General features: G+C 38.5%; 1 protein-coding gene across 10 annotated transcripts in view; it reads right to left on the bottom strand.

Moving 5' to 3' along the window:
- Positions 1-16,916, bottom strand: part of SPHKAP (SPHK1 interactor, AKAP domain containing) — a 72,157-nt gene that overhangs the window by 36,462 nt on the left and 18,779 nt on the right. For 9 of the 10 annotated variants that reach the window (XM_083848776.1, XM_083848771.1, XM_083848768.1 and 6 more), the window contains one exon: positions 10,489-10,599. The exons of the other annotated variant lie outside the window; for it this stretch is intronic. In XM_083848776.1, coding sequence (XP_083704902.1) covers positions 10,489-10,599 — 111 coding nt within the window. The remainder of the gene's footprint in view (positions 1-10,488; positions 10,600-16,916) is intronic. 10 annotated transcript variants of the gene reach the window in all.

Below are 16,916 nucleotides of genomic sequence, written 5' to 3'. Positions count from 1 at the left end.
CATAGTTTGTCCAGAAGTTCCTTTTATCATAAAATCCTTTACATGAATAGAGGATGACAGTTTCCCACTTCAGCTGTAAGTGGAAAAAGTCTTTTTCCCCCTTCTTCCTTTCTATCTTCATTAGGATGGCCAAAAAATCACATTACTCTCTTCATATTCTAAAATCCAAGGGCCTCTCTCTGGCCAATGTATATATGCTACAGAAACAACCATCTTATTTCTCTGCCATGCTTAGAAAACTGAATTGCTGTGACTTTGAGATAGACTTTTAGGATGTGCATGAAGGAAGAGATGTTAGTGGCTTTTTTAGCTAAAATAAAAATAATAGATTGAACTGTATACCTTTTAATGCCAGGTAAGTATTACATGATTAGTTCAGTTTGTCAATTTGTCTTCTGTCAGAGATCTTGTAACTCTTGTAGAGATGCAGGACACCTGTAACCATGCGTGCTCATTTCTACTTTTGCTCCTTGAAATGCAAAACCTGAAAGTGTTCCTAGTGACGGCATCCCTCCATGGACACTTCTGTGGAGTTTAGTGGGTCAGAACCCTTATACCTGAAACAGGCAGCATGTGCAGATACGGATTTGGGTTCAGAAAGACTGTGTTGACTTGAAAGGCTAAACAACTAAAGCAGTTTAGTGTCAGTTAAGTGGGGCTATTCCATGCCTACTGTATTGTGCCTAGCATCAACCAACAGCTCAAAGGCAGGAACAAAGTAGCAGAAGTCTTTGAGAACATGGCAAAAAGGTAAGGTAAGCCTTTTAAAAATCTCTCTCTGCCTTTGCTGTAAGGGGAGGAGGAAAATGGGCTTGGGAAACAGCACTGTGGAAATGAGTGCCTGAGCACATCTTCTCTTGATTTGCTTTAATCCCCTACATCCTTCACTACCTTGTACATAGGGTTCAAGAGGCTCACTTATGTAAAAATCTGCCCCATGAGCTGCACAACTGCTATCTGATGTGCAGATAGGGTTTCCAACTTCTCTTCCTGCAAGCCCTAATATATTCTTTCCAAAAGGAGACAACCCAGTATATACTGTCTTTTGTGAGTCACTCAAGTTCACATGAATTAGGTCCTGATGTGACCTGACGGGACCTGAAATTTAGTCCCAATTGCTCTTTACAAGGTGCATATCTCAAGCGACTTGGTGGATTTATGAGTCTTGATATTTTAGAGACTATCCCTATTTTAACGGCTGGACTGCAGTAATGAATCATCCACAGCCATCTCCTCGTAATTTATTGCCTCAAAACCAGCTGTGAATATTTTCTTCCCATTAAGAGTTATTCCTTTGGGTTTGATGTAATTAATTGTCACTTATGACTTAAAGAAAATATGCCAATAAATATTTATGCCACATGCCCCATCTGTTTTCTCTAGTGCCCTGTACACTCAACGTTTAACAGATTTCTGCATGCCTCATGCTGCAGTTTATGTTAGAGGGAGCCTGTGGTTATGATAGCAGCAGGCAGTTATAGATGTCCACTCTGGAGACAGCACAAGAATCCCATTTCTTGAGACATCAGACCATGGAGGCACTGAGAATAGGACAATTTTTGACATGCTGATGGGGATACAGTGCTAGTACGCTACACTACTGCACTTGATCCTCCCAGTTTTGGGCAACCCTACTACCCTACTTACAGCTTTGTCAGAGTGAGGCTAAGAATCCAATGCTCTTAAATACGGGTAGGAAACCACTGCTGTATGAGAGTATCACAGAGGGACAGGAGAGAAGATGGCAGATCAGGCAGAAGATTTATGAGCATTCAAGTCTAAAGTTACAGAGGAAAGAGAGAAAAGGCTGTTGTCAATCCTCCCCCCTCCAACACGTAAGGAAACTTGTTTGCTGTATAAAATGTGTGTGTGACACTGAAAATGTGGAAATGCAACTTTTAATAGGCATATTTGATTTCTGCCTGAACATTAGCTCATATATATAGCTTTTTTCTCAGACAAATATGTACAAGAGAAAAAAAAAAGAGAAATATATTTTGCAGACTATACAAGTAATCCTTTCTACACAAAGGTCAGTGGTTTTCTGAATTGGTGATCAGTCTGCCTGCACTGGGCTCCATAAGGCAGAGAACAACACGAGGAGTGTTTCTTGTTCCTCTGTGTGAGCTAGAGAGTGGTTCTCTGGAAGGTGCTAATCCTTACCACAGCACAACACCCACACAAGCCTGAGAAAGGGCTAAGACTCAATGCCACAATCTAGCCTGCAGCTGCTGATTCCTGCTCCTTGTCAGGATATAATTAAGGTATAGTCAGGCTGAATAGGAAGATGGGACTTAAAACTAAAAATACCTCTAGTAATTATGGCTTAGATCTGGAAGGCAATGGCTCGATTTTGATTTCTGAAAGAGACAATGCTGTTCTGGAAGAAGCCTGAGTAACTCCTGACTGAAAGGCAAAATAAACACTCTTGTAAGTCTCTGTCCATATAACATTGATGAGGGTGTGTATGTAGGGAGGATAATCATCTTCATGTGTAGGTTTATCTATTTTCTGTGGAGAAAAAGGCCTTCACTATGTTTACTATGAAATGTTCACCTTCACTCAAACACGATAAAATATGAAGTTGTTTCAGCCACGTATGGTCACTATTCAGGAAATTGTACTTAAGGATTTTTCTGAATGATGCCTAAAATCATACATGTGTTTTTGATTTAAAACAAACAGAAAACCTTCTTTGGAATTCAAGAGTGCACTTCCATACTTGGCTGTGTAAAAGCCTTGCTGAATGCTATCTAACCTGTGAAGAAACATCCTCTTTTCTGAACCTTTGTAAGTCTTATTTCCACCCTTCAGTAAGGGCATGCTCCCCTCCTCTGGAATCTCTGGAGAACATATGGGCCTTGATAACAAAATGCCCTAATGCACAGATTTTCACACCCTGACCACCTGGTAACTGTACTAAGAAGTTACTTGGAAGTTATTCTCATATGAAAGATGTTGATGTAAAACATAAGTAGGTATATTTGTACCTAAACTTCTAAAGTCACATAATGTCAAATCTTTAAAAAGACTTTGGTGAAGAAACAGATGAAAATCACTCATAATATACTTTTATTTGACTAAAAAGCACACATGCTCTTTTCCTCAAAGTACACCTTGCCAAGGATTCTCCCTTTCTGCATATGTTATCATTCAGTTTGAATTAATTTATGAGAGCTGTTTCCTGGATGTTTCTGTTCTATCACTTGAGTAAGTACTGGCATTTGTCTGACAATACTGTGAGATGATTCAAGGAAGAATTGGCCGGAAAAACTAATTTCTTCATTTCACAATTGCTTTTCTCTGTGGCTTGACTTAGTGCATGTTCATATGCAAGGGCAGTAAAAAAGTCAATGAAGGGGATGGCGGAGATGAGACCACAGAAGCTCCTATTCAACCAGCTCAAATTAGTGTGTAATGGCCTTAACCTCCCCCTGAATCTATTTAAAAACTTGATGGCTAAACTGCCACAAAATTGACAATACCTAAGCATCTGCTTAGGGTAGCCAAGCTATGCAGTATCAAGGCGAGCGATCAGTTCTGAAAGTCCAAATGTTATGATGGCAAAATGACATTCTTCATTGTCTCAGTAAACAGAGATAACAGAAAACATGATCTATAATACGTCACCTGTTTGTTTTCTTAATAGTCTGCTTCCTTTATCACCAAGACAAGTCTTGGCACCTTTGACTAAAATAACCATTGCTCCCTTTCCTTGATATGCTAACAGCTGTATTCTAGACCGAGTATATTCTGCACTTGACTGACCAGCTAACAACTCCATGCTGCAATTCTTCCTCCCCCTGTGCTGATGATGGATTAGGGTTCTTCCATGCAGCATAATCCCATCCAGTTGCTGGTTACAGCCCCACCATCCCTGCTTCCCTAGTCATGTCATCTTCCCCTCTCCACTGTGCTCCCAGCATTCATCAGGCCGCTCGTAGGACCACTGCACATGACAGGGGGTCAGGCAGAAGCAACAAAAAACTAATTAAGAGGGCACTGTAGCAGCACTGAATTTGGCCTAAATTTGGGCTGAATACGTCCTTTGCCTCTCCCTCCACTCTGTCCATGAGCTCCTGCTGCTCCCTTGGGCTGGACCTAACCAGTATACAACTCTGTGTCTATGCATATACCCTATATTGTACGTGTACTTCTATGGAGTACTCTGGTGTGAGCATTTGGAAGTATTGTTACAGAGTAGGAGTGCTTGCAAGAGGGGAAGTTGCTGGACTATTTCAAGAATGTTTCAAATCTTTAAACTCTTTATTGAAACTGTTCTGTCACCCATCTGCCTGCAAAGCCAGACTTTTTTCAGCTATAAGGAGCCATAAAAAGATTTAAAAATGACCTTTAGTGATCTTGACAAATCCTGATACTTTAGAAACTGGTATCTTGTTATGCCAAGGTAAGAAATGAGCACTGCTTTTTATTGGTTTCTTTTGTTCCGAGTGAAGAGCAGGGATTTTCAGTCATCCATATCCATCACTGCTACTTAATAGTGTTAAGTTTGTGTTTTTATTACTCCAGGACACTTTGCATTAAAAATTGCAGTATTTACATCAAAGAAAGCATTTCTGCCAAATTCTGGAAATCCCATTACCCCTGCCAAGGAAGTGCACTGTTTGGGAAGAGAAGGGTGTATTTTCTTGGTTCTCAAGTGCAATTCTTTGCAGGCTGGCATGGAGCGGGAAGGCCTGCTTCTTAGCCTCCATGAGGGGACAAGATGATCGCGTGAAGAGACGGCATGATGCTGCATTTTGTGGGGATACTACTGGAGCCTAGGGCCATTTTGGAAGAATATCTTTTTTTCAGTGCAAGTATCACTTCTAATGGATTTTCTATTTATTACCAGACTGGAGCATAAAAGTCCAGGGGACTTCTGGAAAACTCACTGCTGTGAGTTATGCATCTCGAGTTAAATGAATGGCAAATGTCTTGCAGGACTGTAATACTATCATTTTGTTTTGTTGTTTTGCTGTGCTTATTTTCTAAATAAATCTTTTCGTTAAGAATTCCTAAAAGACAATTACGATTCATCTTCAGTACCGTGACAATACCACCTTAATCATACTGATGCTTACTACGCAGGCAGTGAAAAGAAAAATGTCAGATCTTAAGATCCATGGAATCATAAATGACTTTTCTGTGTGCATTATTAAGACTTTATACTTTAGGTGAGTTTCTGGCTAAAAGACAAAACTATAAATCACCTAAGGAAGAATTTCAGTTTCTTAACCCATACTAACATAGACCAACCATACACGGTCAGCACTTGTAATTAAATACTCTAGCTCTGTGGAGGGAAAGTAGGGACAAAGTACCTACCAGGTTTTTCTTTTTAAATAAGGTTTGCTTAAAGCCACATACAAAGCAGCAAACATTTGATGTAGGTCCAATGAAAAATAGTTGGTGACAATGTAGTGGACATAGATATATATAATGTGAAGCTACATATATTTGATGGCGTCTCTCTGTGGGGTAATAAGAATGTCACATTACAGATACTTTAATCACGTCTATAAGTCACTCTGTGCAACTTATGAATGATCGTGTCTTATGAATATTTTATTCTATTAGGTGGATTTTGACGATGTTCTCATTCAGTGTAAACAAACAAAGACTTGTGTAATTAAACTACACTTATAATTTATACTCTCTAATTATAATATTATCACAAAACTATGTATTTAATTTTGCAGCAGTAAACTGTTGCAAAACAGTATTATTGTTAATCGTCGTTTAATTTAATGTTTAGCAATTACTCATTCTTTTAGGAGGAAAAAAATCAGATGCTAGAGCATTCTACCACATACACTCCTAAGACCAGTGTAGAAGAAGTTCTTTGCAGGAGTTTAACATTTTCAAGCAGACAGCATGGCAAAATCTGAAAGGGGTCATCTGAAATAGGGAGGGTAGCACACTTCAGCGCAGGGACATTTTAAAGAGATCTGTTAAGAATCTTCATTTCAACAGAGAAATGGAAGAAAACAGCACTACAACCTAGGACCTTCACTCCCTCCCATCGAAACTTCACTTCAAGTTCACAGAAATCTCTTTCAGCAGCCCCTTCCTGGTAGCCTCTGTGGGAAGTCTTCATAGAAAGCCCTAATAACTAATATTTAGCCCTGTCCACCTGGGCTAAATTCCAGGGTACCTCATCTAATTTCCTAAGTGTAAACACAGAGAGTTGGACAAAAAAATAGTTCTTAGTCTTCTACAGAAAGTAGAAAAAGACAGGACAAGACATTCTTTCAAACTCTGTTTACATCATACTCATAATACATATAACACTTTTGATAGACAGCTGACCAACGTACCACATAGTTGGCATAAAAAGAGAACAGGTATCACGTCTAGTTATTATTTCTCCCTATGGTTTCTATTGTTCATCCTTGCAGATGAACACAGCCCTTGGATTAAATATGGACACACTAGTATTTCTTCTATTATGATGGGTTACCAGAACTTGAAGTAATGAAAAAAAATATATTCCATGAACTCTGTCCTATTTTCAGAGCCCAGGAAAATATGTCCAACTTAGGCAAATATGCAGTACCATTCCTCTAACACAATTTATTATTTTTTATATCAAAATGTCTATCTTTTCATTAATGAGTTTGGAGTTTAATGGACTATTACATGTACCAGAATGCCCATTCTGATAAAAAATTCTGTTTGGAAAAGAAATCTGTTATAACTGAGTTAAATGTTTAGTGTTTTAATAAACTGATTTTAGTATACTTGGTGAGCATATGTAGGACAGCCATCACTCTATTTTTACTTGTACTAAATGTGCTAATCTGTAATGGGAGATAATGAATACAACGTTTCTGAAATCTATGTTCATATGGTCTTGTTGCATTTATAGTTACAGTAAGATTAGACCTCTTATAACTAAACATGAACTCTTCCAAGTGAAAACTGAACATTATAGCTAAATGTATTACCAGCTATCTTTGAGAAAAGCAACCATTAATGATCTAGTACATTTTTGATTTATTTTTTCCTTCTGCAAACCTAATGGCAAGTTTGATTAAAACATCTCTGGCACTAATGGCAACAGCAGCTTATAAAATCTTCTCCATAAAAGAGAAATTAAAGTGTATTTTCTACTAAGGGCAGTCTGGTTTGCTGTCTAACTGAGTAGCTGGGGAAACTACTCTATAGTCATGTTCCTCCTCATTGCTCCTGTCACCACTTGTTTAGTGTCAGACACTGGAAAGAACTCGGAATGAAATGCTTTGCAGGTTCTGCATGTGATGCTGAACTACTGCTTAATGTTTGAACAGTGGTTAAGTGCTCCCTGTTCCTGAGTTTGCTCATGTTCTGTGCACAGACGATTATACCTAAGGTGGGGAGAGCAATTCGGGGTGGGGGGTGGGGGGGATGACAGTAAAAAGTAGCGTGTTTACACTCTGGTCTCCGTGTCAGGTTTGATGATTAACATCAAAGTTTCCTAGTCTACTGCTTGTACTTGCATTAGTTCTGTAACATTTTAGGCACCCAAATTAAAATTCTGTCCTGCACTACCACTCAGATTAAATCAATCAGGAACATGAACAAAGCTTCAGTTCTGCTAACAGCAGTTTGAGAAACTATTTAACTCAAAAGCATAACTTTTCAGGGACAGATCAAGAACTCAGTTTCCAGGCCACTAAACACCTTCCATCTTGATATGAACAGTGATGTTCCAAAAGAACATTTAACAACTTAGTTTCTAAATGAATGCTCTCTCTATATATTTTAATTTCATTTAATATATTATTGTAAATTCTATTTCTATCCTGTGAATACAAAATCATGTATTTCAATATAATCTCTCTATTTCAGCACAATCTCTTTGATAGTTATAATTGTAAATTCCAAAATCAACTAGGTACTAAACTTTCTCTTTGAAAATTACAGAACGTTTGTGTGTATGTGTGTGCATAGAGCTGGCATTGTGTGCAGAAAGCTGCACAGGAAAATTTGGCTGTCTTCTGAGCACGCTATGCAAGTGAGCAGGCAATGGGGGAAGATGACTTGGCAGACCTTGTCTCAAATCAGATTCTAGTTATCCTCTTATGTAAGAAAGGGCTCTGCCAAGAGCTTGTAGTTTAGGGTGGAATTAAAAACTGTGGGGCCGAAGCCTCATAGTACATCTCTGTCCACCTCTCTGCCTGCACGCAGAACTATACCATCACACTGTCATAACAAAAGGTGTTTTCTTAGGAAGGAGTTTTGTCTTGTTCATCTTTTCTTTGACAAAGGGGATTAAAAGAAAGTTATCACCTTGCATGACTTTGTCAGGGAAAGTTGTGGACCTTTAGCACACGTGAGATTTGGGTCTGAGACTTACTGAAACACCTTATCTATGAAACTCCTTTTGGTATTATAATGAAAGTCATTTCAGTACTTCTGCCTCTTCTATCACATCTGTAAAATGGTAAGAGTAATGCTTATTTTCCCTACAGGGGGACTGACCAAGGCTAGATAAAACCTGATTTGTGCTTTTGAGAGGAAAAGTGATTTAGTGGCAGTATTGTGGTGGGTCATGTGTATCGAGAAGCTGTACTGGTTATTTTTCAACTACATCTGAGAATAGTCTTGCTTTAACAATCTATATTTCTCAGTAGCTCCATCCTGTTAGAAATAGCTGTAACTTCTTATACTATTAAAAGAAACATGAAGAATGAAGTCAAAGATTAACATACCAAAAAAGCAAGGCACATTTCATTTTTATATTATTAGGTGTATTCATTTCCTCTGAGAAAATAAGCCTAAAATAAGCCTTTTTTTTTTTTTTTTTAAGGGTATGAAATACTGAATAGTAAAACCAAGTGACTGTGGTAAATGTCTTTTGCGTTAAAAGCAATCCTTATCTGTATCAAGCAACAAAGATACCACTGATTACCTGCCTGATTACCCTGTTCTGGTTAAGAATATATTCAAGGATACTGCTCAATCAAGATACTGCTCATTTCAGCTGTAGTTGAACAATGTTGTGTACTTTCTAATACTGCAAATTCTCTGCTAGGAAGAATGATAAAGAAGAAGAAACTGAGCTCTATCTAGTTTTGGGAGTCTTGGAAATTAGTACCATTGCATCCAACTAACCATTCCTCTTTAATATCCCCTTCCTTGTTTCACCCAGAATCATCCAAAGTAGCGATGCAGAAGTCTGTTTCTCACCTTATACCTATGTAGTTGCTTACTAGCACACACTAATTAGGTTATGCGTTTTGATTACCCTGTGTTTTTGGAGCTGATAGTCCAATGGACAGCATGACATTGAGCCCTAAAACCTTTGACCCCGTTCACAACTTTTACATGCTCTAAAAGCACATTTTCTAAGTAATTCTGGTTCCTTGTTTGTTTCTGGTCCTTGGTTTGTTGAGATTTTTTTTTTCTTTTCAGTAGGAGACATGACTTCTCTGCTCCCTGTTCTGCCAGTGTCAGGGGGGAGGTGAGGGCTGCAGTTACGGTATAGTATCACTCCTGTTCTTAGCCTCCTGCTTCACCCCCTGGCAAGACACAATGCCTCCAGTCATCGCCACCATGGGATGGAAATTCAGTTCCTAGACAGAAGGCATCTGGTTTTTATCAGCCAGAGCTGACACATGCATGTCCTTGAGGCAATCCCAGCAAACTCCACAAGAGTCCTCATCTGGTCATTGGATTGTGCAGCAAGAGCAGTGCTGGAAACCTTTCATCTGAGATAAAACCACTACTAGTAGTTTTGACTAATAGTAGTACTAGTAGTCAGTAACTACCCCTGGGGTCAGGGAGGAGCAAGCAAACAGGATTCCTTGGTAAGGATCTGCTCTTACAAGTCCTATCTCAAATGAAAAACAGGTACAACTATAGTGATGTACTGCCATCCAGATTTATGTAGATGGTACATAAAGAAATGTTAAAAGTTCCTATTCTTTCAAATACAAGCTCAACCAAAAGCTGTTCTTAATTTAATTGCACTGTAACCCACAATACTTGGGGAAATTTAAATTTAATTGCAAATGTAGAAAAATTCCATTTGAGTTCTTTAGTAGCTTCTCCTCATCTCATATGGAGTTTTCTCTCTAATTGTATCTCTGTGCCCTCAAGAACATTGAGCAGCTTTTAAACATCTGCTCCTTCCTACCTGCCCCTTAACAAGTTACAGTTTAGAATAATTTTCTCTTTGGTTTATTTTTCTCTGTTGTTAGTTGCAGGCTACAAGCATACTTAAAAGAGGAGGACCAAAGTCTGAAGCCAAATGTGGGGAAACTTCTGAAGCAATCTTTATTAATGTATTCTGTATAGAAATCTGTATGCAAATTTTTGCTTTGGATGTTTGCTTTTAACAGAAAGCTGGAAACTACAGAAACTATAGATAGATTGCTATAATTTTGGAGTCAGTTAGTCACTGTCTTTTTTTAATCTAACATGTACTGTGATTGCCCCCGCACCTTACCCAAATAGCTCTCAATGGACTTTTCCCCAGAGGAGATCATAGTGAGTACTTACTGAGGCACAGTTGCTTTCTGACTTGTCTTCCAGAAAGCCAATTTGGCATGGTGTCCTCTGATTCTGCAGCCAGTAGTCTGTTGATTCTAGCAGACTGTTACTGCAGAGAATCTGTTAAAATAGTTAAAAATAGTTAAAATATTAAAAAAAAAAAACCTTAGTCCTACTGTGCTTTGGGGTTTGAACTCTATTGTTTGAGCTCAAAGAAAATATTGCCTACAAATATTTTTGGAAGGTAAGACTGGGACCCCTGTTTTGTCTGGACCTGTCCAGTTAGTGTACCTGGGATTCAAGTAACATATATTCTCTAAAGTATTAGCCAATTTTCTCTATGAACTGAAAGTCCTTGAAGGAAATGCCTTAAGATATATATATATACACTAATATATATTATATATATATGTATGTGAAAACATTGCTAAGGAGTTTTGTTCTATGTTAAAGTGGCAAGAGAGATGTTAGAAAAACTAATTATTTAATTCTACCAGAGTGTATAAACTTGCAGCTTTTATGATTTACTATCTCTCTCTCCAAAACAGATCTGTACTATTCATTCTGCCAGCAGCCTCATTTCAGGGACTGCCTAAGCTACAAATCCTTTCTTCTTAAACATATTTTTCTGCTTTCTGAGAAGCTAAAGTACTTAAGACCTGTCGTAATGAATACTGAGCTTAGTCAGTACACTAAGACCAAAACTTTGAGTTTAATCTGTGTTGGCTCAGTCCTACAACAGATGCCTCAAGCTTTGATCTAACAAAAACAAAGTGGGACTACAGCTAATCTGTAGACTATAAAGAACCAAAGCTAGTTTTGCAAGTCTGATGCTTTAGATTAAAGTGAATTCCTTATTTGCTACCCCTGTACTAATATGCGCAATGTTCAGGGGGGTCAAATTGCCCTTTTAATAAATATACCTCCAATATGTTCCTGCAACATATCTGCAGAAAATTACGTTCAGAAAGGACTGTCTTTCTGAGCACGGCATGAGATTTCTTTGAAATGCCATCAAGTCTGGAAATGACTCATGGCCCTGGGCTGGTGGTGCCCAGCCGCAACCAGAACTGTAGTGCAGTGACTACGCAGTCAGTCTCTGCACAATCTGGGGGGGCTAAAGAGTCATATCTGAAAACAGGCAGGCTTGTGCTTTATTAAATTTACAGGGCCACTGCAACATCCATAACAAGCTGGGGAGACAGCTGACGACATTAGGAATCACTAGTTCATGTTTGCCTTTTTATTGAGAGCATGAAGCCTGGATCAATTTATCCTAAATTCCAGTAGGGATGAAAGTGGAGCTGAGAGGTACCAGGGGTTGAATTCCTGTGCTGTCAAGACTGTGTTAAAACCGAAAAGGTTGTTTCTAGCTGTGTTTATTCTCTAATATGCTACAAAGGACAAATAATTGAGAATGGGGAAGCATGGAAGAGGAGGTATTCATATGCACAACTTGAGGAATTTTACTAGCCAACAAAGAGGTACGCTGACCTCCTTCTTAGAGGAAGTGTGCTCTCTGGCTGTACAAAAAGCCTGTCAGCCTAGCTGACTCAGCTCTTAATTCAGTTTAAGGCATGTATTCCAGGTACTGTGATAGTCTACAAGTAGGGAAGCAAAAGATAAAAACTCTGTCTGGAGAAAATGATCTACAGGTAAAGAATTTGTCATGTTTTTCCCACCCTGCAATGTTCTTCCAAGAAAAAGAGGGACCCAAAGTATTTTTGAAACAACTAAGTAACAGCAGGAAAAGAATAGTAGCAACAGGGATGATACTTATAGAATATTTTATATGACCTATCATCCCCAGGCAGTAATATTAGGAAGCATGTTTGGGAAATAGATGTATATTTTATTCGCACTTTGGGCAATTACATGAGAATAGGCTGTACTCTAGCTTTTAGCCTTTTACTTTAATAATGATATTTTAAAATACACATTTGTCCTCCTGTCCTGGAAAAAAATCTATCCACAGTATCCTCTGTTATCTTACTGCATATTTTGCATTGACACGTTTGTCCTGCTTCAGGAACACTTGCTTCTGAGCCTAGTCCCATTCCTTAAGAAGTGAGAACTAGTGAGGCCTCTTCACTTCGCAGGGAAGATGAATGACTGTGGAAAGCTAATATGGCCAGCTGACACAATTTTCTAATACTCATCGGTGATCCAGAAGTAAGCTTATTAACACACACAGACTAACAGCCACTCTAATTTTTACCTTTCTGGCAGAAAGTCAGATAGTTAATACTGTTCTCACTGTAATATTCTCTATTGATCCCTGAATAAAAGTCAGCGGAGGATGGATGAGGAGGCAATAGGGAACACCACAGCCCATAAACTGGGGCTTGCTTCGGTGCCCTCCTTCAGTGCCCTCTAAAAGGTTTTGCACCTTTGTGCTTCTTTCTTCATCATGCCAAAAGAAGATAAGTTTTTATGCAAAGACTCTCAGTACTCTAGCCCTGCTATGGGATTTCTTCTGAATACAAATGTGGGGTTCTCAAAATACTCAGAAAATAAACAGTGTGCCCAAAGACTCTTTTGAGAATGACAAAGGCTTGTGAATGCTTCACATCAACACCAGTTTCTTCTTGGGGACTGCTAGCTAATCTCATGTACCAGCTCAATGACTCTGCACTCAATAGATTTTATAGCTTCCTGTCCCAGTGTGAATGGATTCCTGCCACCATAACTAACTCTGGGACTAGATGGGAAAAATAATATATTTCATATCCCAAAGAAACAATTTCCTGTTAGTGTCATAAACTTAGCCTTTTTTATTCTTATTTTTAAGAAATGTTTTCAAATGGTGAAATACTGAAACATTATAAACTGGTTGGTAAAATCTAGAATCTAGCATATTTTCAAAAAAAAACCAACAAAACAAAAACCTATCTTCTGTGGCTTTTATGAAGATAAAGAATTCAACATATACATACACGGACACACACACACATATCTACATATATATATGATTTCAGATTTCATCAGGTTCAAGATATTCTCATGCTCAAGCACTGAAGTTCTAATTACTTGTTAGACATGATTTCCACAGGTAGGGAACAATCCTCTTTAGTTCAAATAGCTTTTTCAGTAGCAGGAGGTCTTGTTTCATTTCCTTAAAAATCATAGTGAAATTGTCTTCAGCTTTAATGGCTTCAGATCTTTCTTTCCCGAATCTGACAGTTTCAGAGAAATCAGAATAGGCAGAAATTGTCATGCAGAAACAAGCTTCAGAAAACCTTGGTGGTACTCTTCTTTTTCTCCTAAGGACTTGGTGTGCACACAACACTTCTCTTCAGAACAGCTAGATCACAGAAGATGTACGCTGTAGATGATTAACCCACGAAATGAGATGGGCATTCCACACTTCAGCTAGTTTTCTTCCTATGAGATATTAAATCATCCTTGGTGTCTCTATCTTGCTTTCAGGGGATGTTCTCATCAGGAAGCAAATACAGGTAACATATTAGCAGAAGAAATAACTCTCCTGAACAATTATTTTAGCCAGGTCAGGTCACGGTTGTCAAGCCTGGGGGGTCACTCCAGGATGATTTATATGTTTCAGGGCTTTACAATGGATTTCATTTTTGTATGCAGCTTTTCATTATAGACTTTGAAGTCAAGGGTAGAGATTATTACATTGAAGATTTGGACAGTATGTGATTTTTAGTAACCTTGAGGAGATGAACTGCATTAGTAGGGTGGTGTTCTCCCTGGCCCAGATTCTGCTCTCAACGTGTGCACATGGAATGCTGCACATGCACTTGAGAATTCAGTCAGAAATGTGAAGAATGGTGCAACAGGCATGCCATTTTTTACCATTGGAGGTCTGAGGAAGTATTTTCCAGCAATTAAGATTTGAAGAAGATAGGTGAGAAAAGCAAAATAGGATATACTTGAGTCCATGCAGCAGAAGCTGGTGGAGGTCAGAAATTTAAGGAATACAAGTAGGCCTGAAGTTATCTGGAAAGCCTCTGGAAATTACTCAAAAAAGACAGCACTGTGGGAAAGGGAGGCATGCAGGAATGTGTGGGAGAAGCCTTCTTCCTCCGGTTTTAACATCTGAATAGTGTTCAGGAGACAGAACGTGACATTTGAATAAGCAGTGGCAAGAAGGAGAAGTAAACTTTGGATGTTTAAATTCTACCTTCTGAAATGTAGGTTTCTGCGTTATGACTGTTACAGACATTATTGTTAAGAACCTTCCCACTAATACTTGTATGCAGGACGGATAATTTGGACCACTCCACAATCTTGATCACTGTTGGTTTACATAGTCCTGCTATGAAAAAAATCAAATATAGAATCCATGTGAACTTTTGGGCATATTTCTGTGGTAGCAGACAGCAATGTTATCATGGTCAAAGACATACGTGTATAGGAGGAGTGAATTTAATACTCCTAGGATCTAACTATTGTAGGACAATTCTACTTGTTATCTGTGTTTATGTAAGTGGGAGTTTGCATATGTATTCAAACATGCCAGGACAGTTGTGCTTTTAAGGAATATACTGAAGTCCTTCTACTACAGTAATGTATGACTGCAATGGTCAGAAGTATGTAAGCATGAAGGAGCTGGCCTAAACTATCAGGGCTAACTAATGAAAAGCAAAGCCAGCAGAATTATTCCTCAGAGATGTAACTCTACGTTCTGATTGCCATTTTTGCATTTAGTGATCTTTTCAAAAATATATTGAGCTGCTCTGTACCAAAGGTAAGAAAGCTCAACTCGTACTACTTCAGCTGTCCGTCAGCCTCCTTCTTTTTCATAGCCTACAATTTTAACGTAGAAATTGAGAAAATTTCCTCCTTCCATCTTATAGTTTTCTATATTCTCATCTAATTGAGACAAGTTCTGGGCCAATCCCACTGGCATACATTGTTAGCGGTTTTGCTAAATTCAGTGAGGTTGCTTCTGATCTGCAATGGTACAACTGAAAGCAGAACTTTATTCATTGACCATACTTAATGTGTAACAGCTGCACACACTATACTGCTGTATATCTGGTTCAGAGAAGGATCATCACACTCAGAAAATAATTCAGGATGAATTTGCATCATGCACAAAATGTAAAATCAGCAGTAATTCATGGTTCTAAAAAAAAGTTTTCCACTCTCATCTGGAGACTCAGCCGTCAGCATTACTCAGTGTGCTGTGAATCAATGAACTAAATCAGCCTCTGGCAGAGTGGGGATTAGAAAAGTCACTCTTTCCCAGAGGAAAATACTGCATACCAGTTTAGTGTAACAGCTTCCTGCTCCCTGATTTAGATCGCAAGGCATTAAAATACAGTAAATATCTATAACTGAGACAACGTTAAAATGGCCCTGCTCCACAAATGAAACATCTGCGTCTTCATGGCAGATCATCTTAATTGCTTTGGTTAATTACTACTCATCAAAAAAGATATGAAAGTGGAACATACAGAATGAGTTTTCAAGGGGCACATCTTCTGCATTTATTCAGATTGGTCTGTGTGGTAAAAGGCCACATCTCATATGGTTCCTAACAGGAGCCATTCATGCTAAATGCTTGAACCCACAAGTGAACTGTTTAAACTCTTCCCTTGCAGCAGGAACCCCCAGGGTTTCACTCCAGAACCAATTACACATCTAACTTAAAAAAAAAAATAAAAAAAAATCACCATAACTAACCTAGGATAAAAGAGAAAGTAATGGCCTACTTTGATAATTCTGTATCCTTTTTCCCCAAAAAAGGAACGCTAACACATTCTGTGACAATGCTCTAAAGAAGCCAAAAAAATCCTGCTGTTTGTCAGAAGTGCTGGCAGAAGTGAATCACTTCTTTTACTGTGCCTACAATCATAAAATTGACTCGAATTACAGTGAAAAGTTCAAATGTAAGGGATCAGACAGGTGAAGCAGCTCTAAATCGGGAGGTAAAGGCAAGTCTGTAAGAGTCATGCTTCTGGAGGTGACCATGCTGGGAGCATTTATAAACACATTTATAAGTACTTTTCTGTGCTGTGCCACTGTCCTTCAGCCTTACTTAAAATGACCAACTCTGAGATTAGACAAAAATCTAAGATGTTCAGCCATATTAAGGATTTTCTGCCTATTTCTACAGATTCTAGCTATAGTCAGCAGCATATAAAAAAAATAACCTGGGTATTCTTTTGCAAATAAGCAAGCTCTTTGAACAAATGAAATAGTGACACTTCGTCTTTTAGCCAGGCTGTGATGAACTGGAGATGCCCAATCCCATAGTACAGATTATTAGACTAGTGAGTTTCTTTTTTATTTCAGTGATTTTACATTTATTGAAATTTTAGTAGACAGCCAATACTCAACCCTTACACCCACAGTTTGTGTGAGAGTCACAAGCCTCACGTCCACAAAACACAGTGGAGTTTTCAGAAGGATGAGGGAAATAAATCTTTATCTTCTACATGTTTTATCTTTCTATCTCTGTTTAC

The sequence above is a fragment of the Anser anser genome (genome assembly GCF_964211835.1).
Source record: "Anser anser genome assembly, chromosome: 9".
Classification (NCBI taxonomy): Eukaryota; Metazoa; Chordata; class Aves; order Anseriformes; family Anatidae; genus Anser; species Anser anser.
Note: the sequence above shows the minus strand (reverse complement) of the source record. Positions and strands in the feature narration are given on the sequence as shown.